Raw genomic sequence first — 23,217 nt, forward strand, 5'->3', positions numbered from 1 at the left:
GTAGTTATTTTCTGCTGCTACTTGTGTTAGATTCTTGTTCATTTAATTTTCAATCTGCTAGTTGATCTTGCAAAAATCTTGGTGGGTCTACTTGGATGTTTCTTGTGGTTTCCATGGCTTGATGTCGGATAATGAAAAGGAAGAAAATATCAACGTGGACTAGTGGTAGAGATGCAATAATTTTTGTTAGATGAGAAAACTTTTTTTTTGTCTTGATGCATGAAACAGACATGTTTTTCTTTTGGATTTTATTGTATTAATAAAGATTGGGGAAGGTTGTGGGGATCTTGTGGATAATGAGGTGGATTTTTCGCATCCGAGGATTTGAAGGCAGAAATGGGTGGCGGTCCTATATTGTCTGATTTTGTACCTTGGGATCCCTAAGATCATAAGGAGCAAAGGGGTTTTTATTTCTATGGCTCAAGACTGTAGTCTATTGATTTGGTTAGATTTGATGATGACCCTTCTTACTTGCTGCTATATTAACAAATCGGACTGTACATCAGCAGTTGAATTTGTCGCCAGCAGCTATCGAAGACTTTGTCGAAATCGTTACCGCTGACGCGATTTTAGGACAAAATGATCGTAGACCAAATGCAGCCAAAAAAAATCAGATAGAGATTAAATTGAATGAAAAACGAACCGTGTGTAAAAAAAGAAACACATGCGAACATGAACCATGTCGAGCGACAGCGATAAACTTTTCAAATGTTTAAATAATTATTTTTACCGAGTGAGTAAAGTCATGATCTTCACATGTTTGTGGTTGCTGTCACATCTTTATCTATGTTACAAAATATGGGACTTTGATGCACGCACCTTTTGAAAAACAAGGGTCAATGATAGGAGTTAGGGCTCCATGTTGCTTAATCTGCCACTTTGATACTCGTATGATTAACATGGTAATTATTAGCCCAAAGAAACTTATAATTAAAGAGATTCCCATTGTCCCCTTCACCCTATATTTTATTCATTTATCCTATTTTTATTTATTTTGGTTTGTTGAAAAAATTAAGACTAATTCCATGAACCAGTTTGATCATGAACTTAAAGTCTAAGATTCGGTACGATGTTATATACAAATTCCAAGGGCGAATTTAGGGGGGAAAAACAGTGAGACGATATTTTTTTTTTAGAGTTTAAATTTTAGTGATATGAATAAACATAAATAAAATTAAAAGTATAATAAATTTTTACAATATGATTGAATTTTATGTTGCCTTTTTAATTGATTTTTATCTTGTTATCTTATTTACCTATCTTTATTTTGAACTTTTAGGTCAGTTCTATCATATATTCGATTTTTTCGAATCGTTTAATTATTTTTTTAATATTTTCACATATGAATATATTTTTATTATTTAATGATCACTTTGTGTCTGTGTGTTGTCGTTTTTTTTATTAATCTAAGAGGATTAAAAGTGATAGTATTTATTCTAAATATAACTTTAAATCATTTGACCATAAGCGATTAAATATCCACAATTAGTTGAACTAGTGGTATGAGACACTAGTTCTCTTAAGTAAGGTTAGGGGTTCGAATCCTGACATTTGCGAAAGGAGCAAACTAGGTTGGAGGGTTGCCCTTGCCTTTATAGTACCTGATTAGGATTAGTCGATTAATAGATCGGATACCAAATTTGATTAATTCAAAAAAATATCCTGCAATTGTTAGTATTCGAATTTGGAACATCTAGCGATAATAACCTCCTTTAACCATTAAAGTAGCTTGGTTCGAGAGATTATTTTAATATAAAAATAATTTTATTATTTATGGAAGAAGCAAGGCTGCTGCCTACTCTGTCGAGAATCAAAGCTTAGTTAAACTAATATGAAACCGATCTAGTTTTCTTGACCTTAGTTTCTTGTTCACCAACCTTATTAATGTAGAATATGAATATTTTGATTTAATTAAGAAATGGGGATTGAAGAAACATTTGATTAGTAGACACAATCAGAAATGCTTTTAATTAAGCACTTTCTTTAATCACTTATTCGAAAGATTAATTAGTTTATATTATCTTACGTGGCATCTTAACAATATATACATATCTATTCATTAAAAAAACAACGTTATTGATATTATTTCTAGATATTCCGGGTTTAAGCAACAGCAACTGTCGAATATTTAAGTCTTTAGAATAGATACTACTATTTATAGTCACCTTAGATTATTCAAAAACGCAACCCAAAAGTAAAATTTTTCATCCGCTACTCAACATTAATAAACACTAATCAACGGTTAATTGACGATCAATGGTTGATCATCTTAATGACAGATACGAAAACACAAGAAACTGAAATTCAACACACACACATATGTATATGAAGATATGGCTACTGCTTTCTTCTTAATGGTGTGGGAGGAGGTGGCAGTATATAGGGTGAAAGCTTTGCTGCTTCATGCAAATTGCTTCGTTTCTTCTCATGTACTTTCTTTATATATGCAGCGAATTTGCCATCACCATCGTCTCGTTTTCCTTCGCGAACCACCAGCGATTCGTTCCCTCCGTTTGCCGGATGCATCACGAACGAATAAGGCTTCGACCTACTCTGCAACTTCTCCGACATCCCGGAAGCTCGAGGCGCCCGTGGCATCGGTCCGTCAACGAACGTATTTGAATCCATTATGGACGTGGGACTTTTGGCCGCTGTTGGATGTCCAGTGGCTTCGCCAAGACCCATTTTGGCGATCGAAAACGACGAGAGTTTAATGATGTTCACCACCACTTTCATCGATTTCTCACAAAGGGACTTGTTTTCGTTTCTTTCCTCGACCATCTTTTCCAGTACTCGTAAATACGGTCGGAGATGTTTAAAGATGAAGTATAATAAACTGTGTATATATAAGCCTTAACGTAACGTGTTTTCCAAGCAATTTGAGAGAATTTATCATTAGATCCGTTACGTGGGTTCATTTAACTCTAGGTTTTAGCCACGAAAACATTAATTTTCTCGGTGGGATTCTTTGGCTATATTTCCACGACAGCAAGTCCTTTTCTATAGGCCCTTTGAGTAGGGTAACTATGGTCCCATCCTTATCCAATGAAGCACACACAAGTTGGAATCTTGTTAGAAACGATACTACAACCGCTAGAGTCGATAACCCAAATTTTGCTCGACTTGATTTAAAAAGTTGGCATTACGACCATCTTAGTGGAAGCTCTTATGATATAAACCTTGTGGAACACTCAGTGGGTACAAGAACATACTTGTTTTATCATGATCTGATTAGAAATAGAAAATCGTAAATCCATTTAAAGATGCTGTTTGTTGAGAATCAAGGTGTGAGGATAAGCAGCATCTCTGTGTTTGTTTTATGTAAAATTGTAAAGTGATGGAATGAGATTCGCTGCTTTCAACTTTACCTTGTATAAGGAATTTGAAGGCAGAATCTGATCTCTCTCTCTCTCACTCATGGACAATAAATAAACTAATTAGAGTCTAGCGCCCCATGTTTAGGGTACAATTGCTTTTTAAACCCCTCTGAAATTAAGTTTTGGCATACTATTCTTTTAATTTAAATATTTTTCAATTTTAATATTAAACAAATTTGATCCTCGCCCTAGCAGTTTTAAAAGTAGTCAAATTAAACCCACACCTCAAAATTTCCTCGTTTAATCTCTTTCAATTTTAATATTAAACTAATTAAGCCTTATTTTAAATACTTGATAAGTCCTTATAAATCTCGAAGCTCAACAATTTAATCCCATATATTTTGTCACGAATCCTTTTGGAAAAGAATTTAGAGAAAACCCATACGATGATATATATTTATATACAAATTAACTTATAACCCATAAATAAATATCCACGTAGACAACATTGCCTTCTTTAGCATGAATTGATGATTCTAATAAATTGGTAAATTGGCGGCCTTGAATTAAGCTAAGTTGGGATCTTATATTTGAAACAACCTCAAAAACATCGGTTGGGAAGTGCATGAGAAGCCCCATTTTGAGGTCCAAAGTTGTCTTAAGGAACTCGGTTTGTCTCATTAAGCATTACCATTCTGTTATTTACAGTCAAAGAAACTTCACCACCCCAAATTTTGATCCCTTTAATCTAAAAAATTAACCTTAATTCTCTTCCTCTTTCCTCGTACACAACAAAAGGAGAGATGTCATCATGTCGGTCTGCTTTAAGCCAACCCTCTCATGATCTCCCCACAAGACGGAAGGGCTAAATCTGATCATCTTTACAGTATTAAATATATAAATATACATACATATATATATATATATATATATATATGGGCAGACGATCGTTTAAGCAATTAGTGGAACAAGAACTCGGGGGTGTCCCCAAGTTCTTCATTTACGCAGTTCTCGAATGGGTGATGATCTTCATGTTGTTCATAGGCGGGTTCGTTGCGTTTCTCGCGTACGAATTCGCCCGGTTCTTTGAGTTGCCAATCCCATGTTTGCTTTGCGCGAGGCTCGACCTGCTCGGGACGACTGACGACCTGCGTTACAACGAATCGATATGCGACAACCACAAGAAGAGCGTGTCGTGTCTCGCCTTCTGTCATGTCCACAAGAGGCTTTCCGACATCCGGAACTTGTGCGAGAGCTGCCTCCTGTCGTTCGCGACAGAGAGGGAAACCGATTGCGATAGGTACAAATCTCTAGTGGGGATTTTACACAAGGATGTCGGTCAGTTGTTGGTCGACGAAGACAACGAAGTACAGCACTCGTTGCCTGCTGCCGGTGCTAAGAAAGATGAAAGACCGGCGAGTTTTGAGAAGAGCAATGAGCATCGTTGTACCTGCTGTGGGCATCCATTGAAGGTGGAATCCACCGATTCCAAGGGCAGAAATTCTCCCCTGTCTTCCCTTGCTCTGTCTCCGTCGGCCGATCATTTTTCGCCGGAGAACAATGATCGCTCAAGGGGATTAACCCTTGATAAGCCACGTGAGTTTACACTTCCAATATATACGTAGATGTTTTGTTTCACTTTCCATTTGTTGTTTTTATATGTTGGTCGTACAATATCTATCATCCAAAATATATAGGCTTAATTGTGGTTTTAGACCTTCTATTATGTTAAAGTTTAGAATTTAATCATTTCTCTTTATTTTGAATAATATGATCATATTATGTTTAAAATATGTAGTTTAATTTTGGTGTACTGATAACACTAAAAAATAGAGATTTCAAACCATGTAGATTATGAAGTAGGTATATGTAATTTCAGAATAGTTAAGATACTAAACCATAATTATACCATTTCAAGAATATTATATTTATATGCTTTGGTGATGAATGTTTATAACAGTGAAGGAAGATGGCAAGGGTGGTACAATGCCAATGGTTCCGGAGGGTGATGAAGAAGACAAGACCCCCACCTTTACGAAGAGCAACAAGTTCTTCGGCATCCCCTTATCGGATTCCTCCGCTGACAGTCCCCAGTGGGCCAAAACTCCGAGGAAGATACTGCTTCACACATCGGAGTTCGCCGCCGATTGTAACGACGAAGTCCATATCCCCAGCAGTCCCCACATGGGCCGGAAGTCATTGATGGCATTGTACATGGAACTCGACGAAGAACGCAACGCCTCCGCCGTGGCAGCCTACAACGCGATGGCGATGATCACCAGGTTACAAGCAGAGAAAGCGGCGGTTCAAATGGAGGCATTGCAGTACCAGAGAATGATGGAAGAACAAGCCGAGTACGACCAAGAAACACTGGAAGAGATGACCAATCTGGTGGCCAAAAGAGAGGAGGAACTCAATGACTTGGAAATTGAACTCGAGGTTTACAGGGCCAAATACGGACGTCTACAGGAAAGTGATTTCGAAAAGCATGAACAAAGAGACGAGAACGACGAAGTAAACATCACCACGAACAACAAAGGCGATGACAACGACAATAACCGGGAAGTGAAAACGTCAACGCTTTCGTCCTCCAATGGCGACAAACCCGAAACTGCACTCATTACTGCTACTAGGAAAAACTGGACGACTCAGCAAGATCATCAGTCTGAGTCAAATTCCAGTAATCCAAACAAGGTGGAAACTGCAGAAGCAGCAGCCATGGACAAAACCAAGAAAGTGGGAACTGATTCAGATCTGACGGTGGAGAAGACGGGAGGGGAAGCCACAGCCAAATCCAAGAAAGCAATGCGTCAAATGGATCGGATGAAAATTCTAGAGAAGAAAATGCACATTTCAACAATGGGAAGGTTTCAGAGGCAAAATAGTGAGATTGGCGAAGACTTTGAAGAATAGATATTTCGTGTTCAAAGCAGGGACGGAATTGAGGTTAGATAGTGGGAGTAGTTAAATTGTTTAATTTTTAAAAATTAATAGGGCCCTAAAGAATATTTAATCATAAAATGTAGACGATTAGGGCTTAATTGAACACAATTAAACTATCATGGACCAAAATTACTATTAGACAAAAAATTTATAGGGTCAAAGCTACTCCCAATCCTTTAGTAATTCCTTCACCGGTTTTAAGTACTCTATATTTGTACAAATTTTGATTCGTTGGTGACCCATATAATGTAGATTTAAAATATACTTATAATCATTATGTTTATTATCACAATTTATTATTGCATTGGAGGTACTATCTATGAGTAAAGAAGAGGGGTTTTTAAAATAATAATAATAATAATCTCAAAATTAATTGTCAATCAGAATTAAAATATTATTTATTAATGTTATATTATGAACTTAATCGATAATAAAAGAGAGGAATTAAACTTATTAATTAAATTTAATGTGATTATCGGTAACAATTTTTGAATTAACAACTGGTATTCAATTTATTGATTGATTAAACCATATCGAGTTTTGCAGAGACCTATTATGGGGGCGACCATTCCAACTCAATTTGCTCTGTAAGCAATCGTCACTAAAATTGGGTATAAATTATTAAGAGACCATCCCTTCCTAATAGGGAAAAAACTAAGGGTAAAAAATCTCATTAGTCATTAAACCATCCCTTTCCAATCAATTTATAAATATAAAGTTAAATTTGTTGAATTATTCAAAATTAGGATGAAATTGATAAAATTTTAAGTGTTGAGGACCAAAAACATAAATGTGGATGGTCAAGTTGGTAGAATTTGCAAACGTTGGCTAAATTTGTTGAATAATTTAAAATCAAAATTAAATCGATAGAATTTACAAATACGAGTGCTGTTTTTTTATAATCATTTAGAATATAACCAAATTGAAAAAACTTACAAATGTCAAGGCTAAATATGTTGAATTGTTTATAATCAAGATGAACGTGTTGATGACTAAACAGGGGGCCAATTGGAGAAAATTTATAAATACAAGGAAAAAGTTATTAGAATTTGAACCGGGATTAAATGTGTAACTATATCAATTACAAAACTAACACATCAGCTCATCCATCATCCATTTAACGATGGGGCATTCGTGATAAAATTATTAGCTTGATGACCAAACAGAATATCCCTAATAATTTGGTGACTAATGGGGTAGTTTTAAAAAAATCCTCTATCTCTAAAAGGTTGAAAAGAGGAAATGGCATTCACCAAGGACCTGACTGACATTTGCAATTCAAAATGGAGCTACGTTATTCAGTTAGAAGTCCAACAATAATAAGTTTGGGAAATTAAGAAACATCTCTCACATATAATCACCCCATACGAAAAAGTAAATGGAACATGCAACTTTAATCACCCCATATGACTCGAACTCGATCTCGAAACACAGGAAAAAGAACAATTGAAGGAAAGAAGAAGAGAATAAAAGACTGTTATTCTACAAATGAACCTATAGACTCGTGAATGCAACAGCAGAGCCACCAAAAGAACAGAGAAAACAATGGTTTCTTTTGTCTTTCCCTCAACTAGATGCCAGAATTCTCTGATTTTTGTAAGACACATCTACAAAAACATAACAGGAAATATGAAATTTTGGCTACGAGACATTATAAAAAATAATCGGGCGTTCTACGTGCGGTGTCCGGTTCAATCTGACGAGGAGCCGGGTCGAACTGAAGAAAATTTTGCTCCATATTCTCCCCGATCTCGAGTATTGCGGCCATATTTCCACAACGGTAGCAGTAATTTGGTGCACTGAACACCGTTACCACATTCTTGTCCTGCAATAATAATCATACAGAGATCAATATGCACAATCTGTGTGAATAAATTATTCAAAATATGATCCACAAACCTGGGACCAATTATAGCCTTCCATTACAAGCTGGTGAGCTCTAGAAATCAGAGTGAGCCCATTTGTGTGGTTGAACTGCCCAGAAATATCCTGTCCGAAGGTATACCCGGCTCCCCGAGGAGATATTCCCCATCCACATCGGTCATCAGGATCAGACCATAACAGATCACACATTGGACCCTCATGAGGAACCTACACAGCCAATAAATGTGAAAATAGTACAACTAAGAAACCAGTGAACAAGAGATCAACACTCATTAGTCTCTTTAGGAACGACAATAACAAAGACGCACAACAATCCAGGAGATCATTCATGTTGTATGAGTGATCGTATCATCAGTAAGTGAGTCATGCAAATCACATGATACTCTTAACAGTCTAAACCACATCCTATTCACAAAAGATAGTATCCATTATGAACTCTAGTATGGGGTATTTAAATTGAATCCAATACAAGGTTTCCAAAAGGTTCTATGGCACACACTATTGTTTTTGACAAGGTAGACAATATACTCTCAAACTAAAAACATTTAACTCGAAAGCATATAATATAACTAGAAGTTTACCTCCTGTATGCGGTCCAGAGCACGGATGTTATCTAATGTATCCAAAGATGGTGAGAGTCCACCATGCAAGCAGAAAATCTGCAAGGAATATGAAGAGTTATCAGCTCACAGATGAGATTTGGTAATAACCAACATGACAGTGTAAGAGAATTCAAACCTGACTTTCAATCAGGGCAGTCAAAGGTAAATAATCGAAAAGGTCAGTGAAATGCTTCCAGACATTAGCATTTCCATATTTTCTCAAGCATTCATCATAAAAGCCATACCTGAAAAGAGCAGTGTTTGGTTATTGATATGAACATAGAATGATTTAGCAAAATCACTAAATAACTTCACACCTGAATACTATTATATTTGAATGATGTCACGTTAGTTTAAGTAGTAAGTGTTGCAGGTTTAACAAGACACAGCAGTTTGCCTTAACAGAAGCTACAGTGAAATAGTAAAGTAAACTTTTTTTTTTGGTAGAAGTTGGAGGTCTCATTAAAAACTCCATTCGTATTCGTCCACATACTAAGAAGTATGTTAACGAACATTGGAAGGAAGAAAAGAGTACCTCATATTTCATCGAATAAAACACCCATTACATATGAAAACATGAATTACCCTCAAACGGGGATAAACACCATTACAAAAAACATAATCACCTAAAACTCTCGCCTTCTCGACCACAAAGATCTAGAGGCAATCACCCTATACCTAAGATAAAACTGTAAGTCTTACAGGTTTAACAAGACACAGCAGTTTGCCTTAACAGAAGTTACAGTGAAATAGTCAAGTAAACTCCTTGAAGAAAAACTTCAGAATAAATTTGTCAATTTTCATTTTAATGACAAACATATGACGTCTAAGAAATTTATTTAGTTGGCAAAAATCAAAAGTACTGGTGCAGTTTCAAAATGAAAAGGGGGTAACACTAATATCTATATCGCACACTTGAGTTATCTGGCGGCTCTCATGATTTCCCCTTAAAATAGTTATTCTATCTCTATAACGAACTTTCAGTGCAACTAGAAGAGTGACAGTCTCCACGGAATAATATCCTCGATCTGCATATAACAGGAAAAACACAAATCAGGACTGATTGGCAAATCAACTACTACAGATACATCACCATGTATGATTTGTTGCAATGCTAAGAAAGAAAAAGGCCAGAATAGACCTTATCAGAGAAAAAAAAAACAGTAAACCATCACCACTAGATTGTTCATAAAGCCCAATTGAATGATCATCCATTATCTTTCTTCAAACCCCGGTTCTACTGACAACCTTGCCATTATGTGTAATGATCACTGCCTAGTGCTTCAAATAGATTTCGGAAAACCTGGATAGTTCTAGCTGAAGGGTAAATTTGTTCCATTTGTGGCTCAAATTTAATGTATGACAATAACTTGAGAAGATCACATATGAAGACAAACAAGAAACAACATTAGGATCAACCCCGCATTGAACTCTCAGAAATGTACTCAGATAGTTAGAAATTTAACCATGATGTTCAGGCTATATAAGGAAACAATCCTAAAAAGTTTACATATTTCAACTTCAACAGCTCTAACTTAACCTAGACAAACGTTTCTATTTCAGCTCGTTAGATGATAAATACAGTTTACTCCCAAAAAAATCCCATATTAAAAACTAGAGCTTCACCTTGTACAAACAAACAAAACCAATTTCCATTTTACAACCACGAAAAAACTTAAAGGGCATGGTTTCCTTTCCCAAATCTTTCTTTCAACTTTTCTGTTTTCAATAAAAAAATATTTATAGTCTAAAGCCATCAATCCCGAAATATTAAAAAAAACGAATCAATAAATCTTACAGAAATTATATAATTAAAACTGAAAACAATTTAATAAAAACTTAAATGAAAAATTAAGAAATGGCAATTAAACGCAAGGAAAAGCGAACCTACCTACGTAGTCGCCCATAAAGAGATAATTAGTGTCCGGAGCGTTGCCGCCGATGCGGAACAGTTCGAGCAGATCGTGGAATTGGCCGTGAACATCGCCGCAGACGGTGACGGGACACTTCACCGGCTGAACATTCCACTCCTCCACGAGGATCGCACGCGCCTGCTCGCACAGAGTCTTCACCTCCGCCTCCGGTAGCGGCTTGCACTGCATTAAGTGGTCGATCTGACGATCCAGATCCCCGTGGGACGGCATTGTCTAGCAATTGAGAGCTTCGGTGCTGATTTTCCTTTTTCCTTCTATTCTGTGATGGGGGTTCGAACAGACGGGAGAGGATGAAGATTGGGATTTTGGGGATTCTGGATCAGGTCATGGTTAGGTTTTGGGGGGAGATTAAATCTGTGAAGCTACCATTATCTTTGTTTACCGGATAATTATTATAATTTGCGTTTGTAAGCCCCCGAAATTTCCTTCATTTATGAATTTCATCCTTTACATTGCAACAATTGTAAAGCGGCGCTTTAAATGCCATTTTTCAACTTTCAAAAGATATAATGTCAAAGTTCACCCTTAATATTTGATAAATACTTGGTAAAGATGATATTTGGCCAAAAATAATATTGCCGCTAAAGATGGTTCTTTCTTAATGGGAATCACTCCAAACCAAACATGATGCTTTTCCATAATTGATTATCGTTCTGATGTTAATAGATTTGATATAGTAAATATTAGTACGAACAAACTAGAACACGGATGCAATTCTTGTCTACTAACCGATACAATGGAGTTTATGAAACACTAGTCTGAATCTAGTCAAATGGAAAACATATAGCAGATTAGATGCCTTTTCTACAAAGAGATTTGATATTACAAATTTAGCAACACTCTCTACTCTACGTTTATGAAACACATTTTCTGCCACTCATGTAAACCATTCGCGATCTTTCCCCCCCCCCTTCGAGAAGACAACAAACAGATTGTTCTTGTTGCTTCGTAAGCAAACGAGGATTCTCCGAGTTACGCCGCTCGTTCGAAATTCCCACCGACATGCATCTGCAACCACTCTGGTTGCGATCCTTGAGCATATTCCCTTGCTGCTTGTGAGCCAAATAACATTCCAGCACCATCTATTGGATGCAAACCAATCTAAAATAACATACTCACATGTTATGATATGGGACCTAGCTCCAGCTATTCTACGATTTTTATATGCAAAAGATTGTATATTTGCTAAATTTAATTTACACATAAGTTCCCTAGACAGTGCATACAATCTCAAACATGCATTTTCTTTGCAGGATGTCAACTTCAAGAGCATTAAACGGCTAATATCGGAGTACGTCTGTCAAGTTCTGCAGTGCCATATGTATTATTTTAAAGGCAATAGTCAACATGATGAATAGTGCAGATTTAAGTTGGGGTGATGGCATCAATGAATAAAGCCAATAGGTGAGTTACATGGTAACACACTTGCATTCAAAAATGAAACAAAAGATGCAGAAAAGTTCGGGTCTATCAAGTGCATGCTTAGTGCACCTAGGTGCAATTTTTTAAAGGTGATAGACGTAAAAGAAATCCCACCACATTAAAGTTCTCTATAATTTCTTCACCGGTATTTCAGTATTCAACAACAGACATGGACCATAAGGAAACCGTGCATATCGACCAACAAAATTGCATGTTTTGTAGATAAACTAGACCATTGTTAGAGTTCATTATTTATCTTAAGCTTTATATATATATACACACACACACACATGCATATTGCACGTTACTTCACTCAGGCAATCACACATTCAATGCCTCGAGGCCAATTTAAGGGTTCTAGCACCTGGTGTGTGCCTTGTGCACTTCACAACACTAAAATTTAGAGAATCGTAACTGATTTGTTGGTTGAAAACCTAGGTTCATTCGAGAGAGACCATCGGAATAAAGTAAGCAAGTATTTTAGAATCTTCTTGCCTGGCACCTGTGTTAGAGGAAATATAACCTAAAGAATTTAAGCTCGGGCTTGGTTATAAATTGCTTCACATTTTAAATTCTGGATCTTCTATTACTCAATTATCTCACATAGGACTTCAATTCAGTGCTATTCATGATATAGCTTACGTGCTGACACAAATACTATGCGATATCAACATAAGCATACTTACATCCTTTGAATGAAAACCTCCGAAGCTAGGATTCATATTTATCCTTGAATTAACTGCTTCAAGTTTCATTGACAAGAACTGCAAAATTACATTCATATAACAAGCTAAGGCTTGAAAGGATAGCATAATATCTCGAAAATTGGGACATTGTTACAGCAAGATGTGTAAAATTCATACCTCAACCTGCTGCTGCAGTGACTGGATGTAATTGATAATCTCATCAAGGACAAGTGCCTTCCCTATGACCTGATTGAAAAGTTCGTATCAAGTTTCATATAATAATAAGAAGAGATCCTGTAACCATCACGATTTTGCTTGAGACACGGACCAGAACTGACCAAAACACAGAATAAGGAGTAATTGAACACAACTACGCAATATTAAAAACCTTGTTGCATCCAGGGACCAAATCCTGAAGAATCTTCATCCTCTCGCTAATACGCTCTCTCCTGGCCTGTAGAGGGAAAAACTTATACTAAGAACACGTTTTGAAAGGGCCCAAACCTCCCCGCTTTACCATTCACACTAAGACATGAACTAGCAAGACCCAAGACTCCGGATCCGACATATGTTTGCCGGCACGCAAAAGTTACATTTCTTAGTCTCAATATCAAAATTTGCAAATTCAATACGATTAAAGGTTAATTACTCTCTCAGCCAGACTATGGCTATCAGTTGCTTGACCCCTTCTGGCTCTGACATGAATATAGTCTTGCTTAGGCGGCTCGGCAGCCTTTCTCTTCTGGTCTGGCTTGCCACCCTCTCCGGAACTCGTCTCCACCTCGGCTTCTGGGTCCGCATTTTCATTCTTCGTTCCTGGCTTCTTCATCTTTTTTCCATTCGAATCATTCTGTTAAAATACTAAACCATAAGATATCATAAAAGCCAAAACATAAACCAAAATTAACTCATGTGAATCAAAATCAGCTCCAATTTATAAGAATTTTCAAAATACTTCTTTTCATCCTCAATGAATCGAAGACGAGCAAACCCGCAACTTTGCTTAAGCTACAAACTGAATTAGCGTAAAGTAAGCTGACAATGAAACAAAACCCACGCTGAATTCAATCCATAAACCTTAAATTAAAGAAGAAAAATAACTAAATGTCAGCATTAATTGACCTAAAATCCCAAAATTCCCCCTACCATTGTCTTATCTACCAATGAACTGAAAATCTACGAAGTAAAAAGAGATGAAAACGAGAATACCATACATTTAAAATTTTAATTCCAAACCAACAAGAAAAAAAAATCCCACCAATTCATTTGCACTACTAGTAGTAGAAACAAGCTTGGAAGACTCATCTTCAGAGCTTAATTCCTTCCTTTTTCTCCCACCTCCACACCCAACACTCTGCTCAGTCACAGTAGATTCCTCCATAGACCCATCTCGAAGACCCGAAGTCTCTCCAAACCCGCCCAGGTTACCCATTCGGTGTCCCAACCCACGTCCCGTTACAACAGTCGGGTCGGATCCTGGGTTGATCGGGAAAGGCCAACTCTCAGCAAGGCTATAAGCTGAAGGATTTGCAGCCGAAAATGATGAGTCATTTATCAAAGGAGGATCCATAATGAAAGACCTTTTTTCATAAGAAATGGAATGGGGCTTGGATCCAAGATAAGTTCTTTAGAAAAGGTGGGGAAAACGTGGGCTCTCTTCTTCTTTTCCACTGGTTAAAGTTTGGGTTTTGAGGGGATTGTAGAGTGAAGTGAAAGGGTTTAAGTTCTTCAAAGTGAGTGGAACTATTTAACGAGCTGACAAAAGGAAAGGGAACGTAAGAAATGAAGAGCGGATTAAGAGAGAGAGAGAGAGAGATCTGATCTTTGTTTGGAAAGGGGAAAGCGGCGATGCGCGGTGTGCATACTGTGCTTTTTAGCTTCATAAAATATAATATATTTAATATATATATATATATATATATATATATATATTTAAATTTAAATATGTATGAACAATTTAAATATGATATGTTAAAAATAAATAAATAATATTATTAAATTTTAACGCTACAATTTATTTTTAACATTTTAGGTTTAAATTGTTCATATAATAGTGCATATTCATTTTAAAACTTGATCCATATGCATTAAATATGATCTATGTTAGACACGAATTGAAGGTTAATGCTCGTGAATATGATTATATTAATGAAAGAATCTAATTGAGATTATGTTAATAAAAATATCTAAGTTTAATAATCTTTTTTAACTTAGTATTTGAACTTTTGACACCTAAATTTAAAAATATCTCTCAAATTAATATTTATTTTAATGTGATATTTCAACGTTCAACTTAAATTGTGACATAACATTGTTTGATTAAAAAATTATGCGATGTTTCGAGTTTCATATTATAACTTGATTGATTGTTTTATTTAATAAAAGTCGTTAATTTATTAAATATTAAATTAGAATGAAAGTTTACAACTATAATCGTGAACTAAACATATAATAAAAATATTTTCCTAAACATAAGAAAGTTAGACATTTAAGATCACGCAGGGATCATAAAGAGAAAAGGTTTAAAAAACCTAAGCAAATAAACTCGAACAAAAAATAAATATGAACATATCTGATTGTATCGACAAACGAACCACAAAAGAAGATGAAACTATTGAAAGACCACCGATAAATTGTAAATCAGAATTGAACGATGTGAAAATACTACATACGAACGTAAATTACATACCAAAATTCAATCTGTGAGACCGAAGCATGGAACATCAACCAAACGAGACGATGTCATAAAGGTAAATCCAATGCAAGCCTGCATTTTCGATTGTGTTTATATTATTAGTAAAGGCTGTTGTTCAATGACCACATAATTGTGTTTCCAAAATTTGTCAATTTTGGTTAGGACAAAAGTTAAAATCCCTAATGCCCCAAATTCGGTGATATTGATTGTTCAAAAGCTTGACACCTGCATATTCATAGGTCACTTTGTGTTGTGGATTAGTCATCTAAGCCTTATTTTTTGGCCTTTTTAATCACTATCTACATTCCCCACTAACTTATATGCAGTTTCACTTTTATTTTATTATACACGTTTAGGGTTAATTCCACTAAATATCCCCAACCTATAACCTAAATTTAGATGACTCCTTAACATCCACAATATTTTAATTGAACCACGCTAAATTTAAGTTCAAAATTGGCACGAAACGTCGATAACATACTTATCATGATTACTAAACTTTTAAAAATTATAAAGTGATCATAAAATTTATCAAGTTATTACAAAACAGTGACTATAGTGTTATAGTAAAAGTAACATAATGATAATTTTGTAAAACATTGATAAAATTTAATGATTATTTTGAAAGTTTAGTGATTAAAATGATAATTTATGCATATTTTAGTGACACCTTGTGTACTTTACCCATTTATTTATACAGAGTCATTTCCATGCCTTGGACACACCATCATTTGTAGAAAGGCTACTGATAGAAGAAAAAACGACAATCTGCAGATAAAAAAGAAAGGATTTTGCAATAAACCCAGAGGAGAAACAAAGCATAAAACAGTAATGGAGATGGTGCCTTCAACAATGGCTGAGAGGTGGATGACAATGGGTTCAACCTTAGCCAGCTTCATGTTTATATGGGCAGTATTTCGCCAATACTGCCCTTACGAGCTTCGACGTTACTTCGAAAAATACACACACACAATCATGGGCTATTTCTCCCCTTACATCAAGATCTCTATCCACGAATTCACCAGCGATCGCCTAAAACGCAGCGAGGCCTACGTCGTCGTGGAGGCGTATCTCATCGCCAACTCTTCCAAGAAGGCTAAAAGGTTGAAGGCGGAGATGAGAAAGACAACACCAACTTGGTTCTAAGCATGGATGAGTACGAGAAGCTGACCGACGAGTTCCGTGGCGCTAAAATATGTTGGGTGGCGAGCAAAACGGTGTCGCCGAGCTGGCCAATGGGGTATTATCCGGAGCAAGAAAAAAGGTATTACCGGCTGACGTTTCACCAGCGTTACCGGGAGATGATAACTGGAGCTTATTTGGAACATGTGGTGAAAGAAGGGAAAGAGATCAGTGTTGAAAATAAGTGGCATCACCGAAAGTAAACCAAACTTTCGGTGGAAATTATTTGGTGGCAGCATTTGTTGACATTTAGAAAGGGCTGCAGAAATTGTTGATTTTTCAACAATGGTAGAACCTCAATTTTAGCCATTGTAAGTTAAGGTATTTACAAATTAGTCCTTAAGTTTCAACTATAAATACCCTAGCTCATTTAGCTTCAAAACCATCCCAAAGCATTCTAGCTTTCTTCCAATGCTAGAGAGAATTTAGAGAGTTTCTTGAGAGTTGTTTTCTCCTTTTTATCAAGAGAGAATTATCATTGTTTTCTCCTTGGTAGATCGAGAGAGATTGTAATTCCTATTTTCTCATAGTGAAATTCTTCTACCGTCGCCCGTGGTTTTTACCCTAATAATTTTAGGGGTTTTCCACGTAAATTTTGTGTCTCTTTTATCTTCATTTTTATTTTCTCAAATTATCAGTTGCGATTTTGCTCTATCCGATAGCCGTCTTCCGCAACAATTGGTATCAGAGCTAGATTAGATTGTGTAATATCTGCTTATTGTCTTTGTGGTTGCCACCAAAAGGTGGATCCTCCAACATAAGAAAATAAGAAGTTATTACTCATTCTTTGAAGGTTCCAGAGAACTATTCACGATAGTGAAATAGTGAGAGCTATCTGTAGAAAAAGCTATGGTAATGAAATTTGATATTGAAAAATTCAATGGGAGAAATTTCTCATTGTGGAAATTGAAGATGAAGGCCATCTTAAGGAAAGACGGGTGTCTAGCGGCTATCAATGAAAGGCCGGTGGATTTCGCAGATGACATCAAATGGAACGAGATGGACGAGAATGATATGACAAACTTTCATCTAGCATTAGTAGATGAAGTATTGTTAAGCATCGAGGAGAAGAAGACAGCTAAGGAGATATGTGATCATCTCACCAAATTGTACGAGGCCACATCGTTGCACAATAAAATTTTCCTTAAGAGGAAATTGTACACTCTCCGTATGCCAGAATCTACTTCAGTGACGGAGCACTTAAATACACTGAACACCTTATTTTCTCAGCTTACATCCTTAAGCTGTAAAATAGGAGAACAAGAACATGCTGAACTTCTACTTCAAAGTCTACCGGATTCGTATGATCAACTCATCATCAACTTGACAAACAATAATGTCACTAGTCTAGTCTTTGATGATGTTGCAGCTGCTGTTCTACAAGAAGAAAATCGACGCAAGAACAAGGAAGACAGACGAGTAAATCTACAACAAGCAGAAGCGTTGACAACGATGACAACGATGAGAGGGAGATCAACAGAACGTGGCCAAAGCAGCAGTCACAAATATGGTATATCGAAGTCGAGGAGCAAGAAGAATTTAAAGTGTTACAACTGTGGAAAGAATGGTCATTTGAAGAAGGATTGTTGGAGTCTAAATAAAAACTCCAATCCACAAGGCAATACCGCAAACACTTCAGATGATGGAGATGCTCTATGCTGTGAAGCGTCAACCACCGTGGAAGGAAGAAAACGATTTGCAGATATATGGCTCATTGATTCGGGAGCAACATATCACATGACCTCAAGAAAAGAATGGTTCCATCATTATGAACCTGTCTCAGGAGGATTTGTGTATAGTTGCAATGATCATGCCTTAGAGATCATTGGCGTGGGAACCATCAAATTGAAGATGTATGATGGAACAATTAAAGTTGTTCGAGATGTACGGCACGTGAAAGGCCTGAAGAAAAATTTATTATCCTACGGATTGTTGGATAATAATGCAAGCAAGATTGAGACACGGAAAGGAATCATGAAGGTGTTCCGTGGAGCGCTTGTGGTGCTGAAAGGCGAAAAGATAACAGCAAACTTGTACATGCTGAAGGGAGAGACTTTGCTAGAAGCAGAAGCCTCTGTTGCCTCATGTAGTTCAGATTCGGCAATGCTATGGCATCAGAAACTTGGGCACATGTCAGAACAAGGAATGAAAGTACTTGTGGAGCAAAAGTTACTTCCCGGCTTAACAAAGGTATCACTTATTTTGTGTGAGCATTGTATAACAAGTAAGCAGTACCGGTTGAAATTCAACACGTCAAATTCTAGAGGCAAAAGTGTTCTAGAATTGGTTCACTCTGACGTATGGCAAGCACCAGTTACATCCCTAGGCGGAGCAAAATACTTTGTCTCATTTATTGATGACTACTCTAGGAGATGTTGGGTGTACCCTATTAAGAAGAAGTCAGATGTGTTTTCAACTTTCAAAAATTTCAAAGCGCGGGTGGAACTTGATTATGGAAATAAGTTCAAGTGTTTCAGAACAGATAATGGAGGAGAATACACAAGCGAAGAATTTGATGACTTTTGCAAGAAATAAGGAATCAAAAGACAGTTCACAGTGGCGAACACTCCTCAACAAAATGGAGTGGCAGAGCGGATGAACAGAACCTTGTTAGAAAGAACAAGAGCAATGTTGAGGGATGCATGCCTAGAAAAATCATTCTGGGCAGAAGCAGTCAATACCGCCTGTTATTTGGTGAATTGAGTTCCATCAACTGCAATAGAGCTGAAGACACCAATGGAGATGTGGACTGGTAAACCAGTTGATTATTCAAACATCCATGTATTTGGAAGTATTGTGTTCGTGATGTACAACGCCCAAGAAATTTCAAAGTTATATCCAAAATCCAGGAAATGCAAATTCTTGGGGTATGCTGATGGAGTAAAGGGGTATCGCTTGTGGGATCACACTGCCCGCAAAGTGATCATTAGCAGGGATGTTATCTTTGTAGAAGATAAGCTACAAAGAAAAGAAGACGATGACAGCGCTGAAAAATCAGAGACTACACAGATACATGTGGAAAAGGAGTTTAAACAAGGAGATTCTTCTGAAGCAGAACCAGCACATGATGAACAAGAACCAGAGAGTTCTGAAGCTCCAACAACTCGTCAATCAGATCGTGTGAGAAGACGTCCCAATTGACACTTAGATTATATTTATAGAAGGAAATGTTGCATACTGCCTTTTAACAGAGGACGGTGAGCCATCAACATACCAGGAGACAATAAATAACTCAGATGCTTCACTTTGGATGATGGCGATGCAAGAAGAAATCGAAGCCCTTCATAAAAATAATGCATGGGACCTTGTGCCACTACCACAAGGAAGGAAGCCAATTGGTAACAAATGGGTCTTCAAAATCAAGCGAAATGATGACGATCAAGTTGAGAGGTATCGTGCAAGACTGGTAGTCAAAGGATATGCTTAAAAAGAAGGTATTGATTTCAATGAAATATTTTCTCCTGTGGTTCGAGTAGTTTTGGCAATGTGTGCTACATTGAATTTACATATAGAGCAGCTAGATGTTAAAATAGCTTTTCTTCATGGAAATCTTGAAGAAGAAATTTATATGCTCCAGCCTGAAGGTTTTGAAGAAGAAGAAAAGAAGAACTTGGTTTGCAGGTTGAACAAATCTCTCTGTACGGTCTAAAGCAAGCGCCGAGGTGTTGGTATAAGAGATTTGATTCCTTCATTATGTGCCTTGGATACAACAGACTTAATGCAGACCCTTGTGCTTATTTCAAGAGGTCTGGTGATAACGATTTTGTTATATTGCTGTTGTATGTAGATGACATGTTGGTTGCAGGACCCAACAAAGATAATATTGAAGAATTGAAGGCACAACTGGCTAGGGAATTTGAAATGAAGGACTTGGGATCAGCAAACAAGATTCTAGGGATGCAAATTCACCGAGACAGAAGTAATAGGAAGATTTGGCTTTCACAAAAGAATTACTTGAAGAAAATCTTGTCACGATTCAACATGCAAGATTGTAAGCCAATTTCTACCCCTCTTCCTATTAACTTCAAATTATCCTCCAGTATGAGTCCTAGCAGTGAAGAAGAGAGGATGGAGATGTATCGAGTACCGTCTGCATCAGCAGTGGGAAGTTTGATGTTCGCTATGATATGCACAAGACCAGACATTGCACAAGCAGTGGGAGTGGTTAGTCGGTACATGGCGAATCCAGGTAAAGAGCATTGGAATACAGTAAAGAGGATCCTGAGATACATCAAAGGGACCTCAAATGTTGCATTATGTTACAGAAGATCAAACTTACTAATCAATGGGTATGTAGATTCTGACTATGCAGGCGATTTGGATAAAAGCAAATCTACTACAGGATATGTGTTTAAAGTTGCTGGTGGAGCTGTAAGCTGGGTTTCAAAATTACAGTCAGTTGTGGCTACATCCACAATAGAAGCAGAATATGTAGCAGCTACACAAGCCAGTAAAGAAGCAATTTGGTTGAAGATGCTATTGGAGGAGCTTGGGCACAATCAAGAGTATGTCTCTCTGTTTTGTGACAGTCAAAGCGCCTTGCATCTAGCAAGGAATCCAACATTTTATTCAAGGACAAAACACATACGAGTTCAATACCATTTCATTCGTGAAAAGGTGGAAGAAGGGACGGTAGATATGCAGAAGATCCATACCAAAGACAATATAGCAGATTTCATGACGAAAGCGATCAATGCTGATAAATTTACCTGGTGTCAATCCTCTTGTGGCCTGTCAGAGACGTAAGCAACATGATGGTACAAGGTAGAAAGAATTGTGTGAAGGTATGATTGTTCCAATCAAATCTTCAAGTGAGAGATTGTTGAAAATAAGTGGCATCACCGAAAGTAAACCAAACTTTTGGTGGAAATTATTTGGTGGCTGCATTTGTTGACATTTAGAAAGGGCGGCAGAAATTGTTGATTTTTCAACAATGGTAGAACCTCAATTTTAGCCATTGTAAGTTAAGGTATTTACAAATTAGTCATTAAGTTTCAACTATAAATACCCTAGCTCATTTAGCTTCAAAACCATCCCAAAGCATTTTAGCTTTCTTCCAATACTAGAGAGAATTTAGAGAGTTTCTTGAGAGTTGTTTTCTCCTTTTTATCAAGAGAGAATTATCATTGTTTTCTCCTTGGTAGATCTAGAGGGGTTGTAATTCCTATTTTCTCATAGTGAAATTCTTCTACCGTTGCTCGTGGTTTTTACCCTAATAATTTTAGGGGTTTTCCACGTAAATTTTGTGTCTCTTTTATCTTCATTTTTATTTTCTCAAATTATCAGTTGCGATTTTGCTCTATCCGATAGTCGTCTTCCGCAACAATCAGGGTTCGGAACCGACAGAGGAAGCTTTACACCAACAGCCCTGTTATAAATGGCCGAGTTACAAACAGACCATGTGGAGTCACATCGTGTTCGAGCATCCGGCAACGTTCGATACAATGGCGTTGGAACCGAGCAAGAAGAAAGAAATCATCGAAGATCTCGTGACGTTTAGTCAGAGCAAAGAGTTTTATTCTAGGATCGGGAAAGCATGGAAAAGAGGATATCTTCTGTACGGTCCACCAGGGACGGGGAAATCGACTATGATTGCTGCAATGGCGTATTTGTTGAAATATGATGTTTATGATCTTGAACTCACTGCTGTTAAAGATAATACTGAGTTGAGGAAGCTTTTGATTGAGACGACGAGTAAGTCCATTATAGTGATTGAAGATATAGATTGTTCGCTTGATCTCACAGGTCAAAGGAAGAAAAAAGGCAGTAAAGCTATGGCGGATGAAGAAAAAGAGAAGGTGGAGAAAGAGAGGAGAGAAGCAAAGGAAGAAAGCAACAATGGTGGTGGCGGTAGCAGCAGAGTGACACTTTTGGGGCTACTGAATTTCATCGACGGGCTTTGGTCGGCTTGTGGTGGGGAGAGGTTGATTGTTTTCACCACGAATTATGTCGAGAAACTTGATCCGGCATTGATAAGGAGGGGAAGGATGGACAAACACATCGAGCTTTCTTACTGTAGTTTCGAGGGATTCAAAGTGCTTGCTAAGAATTATCTGAAATTGGAAACACATCCGTTGTTCGATACCATTGACGGGTTGATAAAAGAGGTGGATATCACTCCGACGGATGTCGCCGAGACCCTGATGCCTAAATCTCCATTTGATAATGCCGAGAAATGTCTTTGGAGATTGATTCATACTCTTGAGGAATCCAAGGAAGAAGCTGGTCGTGGAGCAGGAAGAAATGAGTTGCAAATTGAGGATCATGGTACTGCCATGGAAGATGATGTTCAACACCATAAAAACAATGTGTCAGAGAAACCTTAGTGAACCGATGATGATGTAGCAGATTCATGCAGTAATTATTAGAACCGAAGCTATTATAAACCAATGGAATGTGAGCCAGATTGGAAATTTTAGTGCTTAAATAAGCAGTTTTCATTTACCCAACTTGACCATGCAAGGGGTGTTTCTATTTTTTTTTATTTTATATTTTGCCTAAGAATTTCAGTATCCGATAATCACATTAATACGATATATCGGAAGTCGAATC

The 23,217-nt window shown here is 37.0% G+C and overlaps 3 protein-coding genes and 1 pseudogene across 3 annotated transcripts; 2 read left to right on the forward strand and 2 right to left on the reverse strand.

Moving 5' to 3' along the window:
* Window positions 1-4,252: 4,252 nt before the first annotated feature.
* On the forward strand, window positions 4,253-6,230 carry LOC120135765 (probable myosin-binding protein 5). Its single transcript, XM_039151973.1, has 2 exons — window positions 4,253-4,913; window positions 5,278-6,230. The coding sequence occupies exons 1-2, from the start codon at window positions 4,253-4,255 to the stop codon at window positions 6,228-6,230; spliced, it is 1,614 nt and encodes a 537-aa protein (XP_039007904.1).
* A 1,559-nt stretch (window positions 6,231-7,789) lies between these two features.
* Window positions 7,790-11,027, reverse strand: LOC120135754 (serine/threonine-protein phosphatase PP2A catalytic subunit). The gene is made up of 6 exons (XM_039151965.1): window positions 10,638-11,027; window positions 9,660-9,774; window positions 8,883-8,991; window positions 8,726-8,803; window positions 8,160-8,351; window positions 7,790-8,085 (listed from the first exon to the last, which is right to left on the reverse strand). Exons 1-6 carry the CDS (start codon window positions 10,888-10,890, stop codon window positions 7,912-7,914), a joined length of 921 nt encoding a protein of 306 aa, XP_039007896.1. The 5' UTR covers window positions 10,891-11,027; the 3' UTR covers window positions 7,790-7,911.
* Window positions 11,028-11,561: 534 nt separating this feature from the next.
* On the reverse strand, window positions 11,562-14,613 carry LOC120135800 (transcription factor bHLH79-like). Its single transcript, XM_039151999.1, has 6 exons — window positions 14,047-14,613; window positions 13,438-13,638; window positions 13,177-13,242; window positions 12,966-13,034; window positions 12,789-12,866; window positions 11,562-11,781 (listed from the first exon to the last, which is right to left on the reverse strand). Exons 1-6 carry the CDS (start codon window positions 14,356-14,358, stop codon window positions 11,653-11,655), a joined length of 855 nt encoding a protein of 284 aa, XP_039007930.1. The 5' UTR covers window positions 14,359-14,613; the 3' UTR covers window positions 11,562-11,652.
* A 1,646-nt stretch (window positions 14,614-16,259) lies between these two features.
* Window positions 16,260-22,991, forward strand: LOC120135766 (annotated as a pseudogene).
* The last annotated feature ends 226 nt before the right edge of the window (window positions 22,992-23,217 follow it).

Source organism: Hibiscus syriacus, unplaced genomic scaffold (assembly GCF_006381635.1).
Source record: "Hibiscus syriacus cultivar Baekdansim isolate YM2019G1 unplaced genomic scaffold, ASM638163v2 tig00110616_pilon, whole genome shotgun sequence".
NCBI lineage: Eukaryota > Viridiplantae > Streptophyta > Magnoliopsida > Malvales > Malvaceae > Hibiscus > Hibiscus syriacus.

Excerpts from the sequence above, each read along its gene's own strand:
- LOC120135765 (XM_039151973.1), top strand. The coding sequence starts at position 4,253 with ATGGGCAGACGATCGTTTAAGCAATTAGTGGAACAAGAACTCGGGGGT. Across the intron at positions 4,914-5,277 it reads ATTAACCCTTGATAAGCCAC|TGAAGGAAGATGGCAAGGGT; the intron begins GTGAGTTTACAC and ends TGTTTATAACAG.
- LOC120135754 (XM_039151965.1), bottom strand. The coding sequence starts at position 10,890 with ATGCCGTCCCACGGGGATCTGGATCGTCAGATCGACCACTTAATGCAG. Across the intron at positions 8,804-8,882 it reads CTGCCCTGATTGAAAGTCAG|ATTTTCTGCTTGCATGGTGG; the intron begins GTTTGAATTCTC and ends TATTCCTTGCAG. Across the intron at positions 8,352-8,725 it reads CTCTGGACCGCATACAGGAG|GTTCCTCATGAGGGTCCAAT; the intron begins GTAAACTTCTAG and ends TTGGCTGTGTAG.
- LOC120135800 (XM_039151999.1), bottom strand. The coding sequence starts at position 14,358 with ATGGATCCTCCTTTGATAAATGACTCATCATTTTCGGCTGCAAATCCT. Across the intron at positions 13,639-14,046 it reads CTAGTAGTGCAAATGAATTG|AATGATTCGAATGGAAAAAA; the intron begins GTGGGATTTTTT and ends GTATTTTAACAG. Across the intron at positions 13,243-13,437 it reads GCCATAGTCTGGCTGAGAGA|GCCAGGAGAGAGCGTATTAG; the intron begins GTAATTAACCTT and ends TTCCCTCTACAG.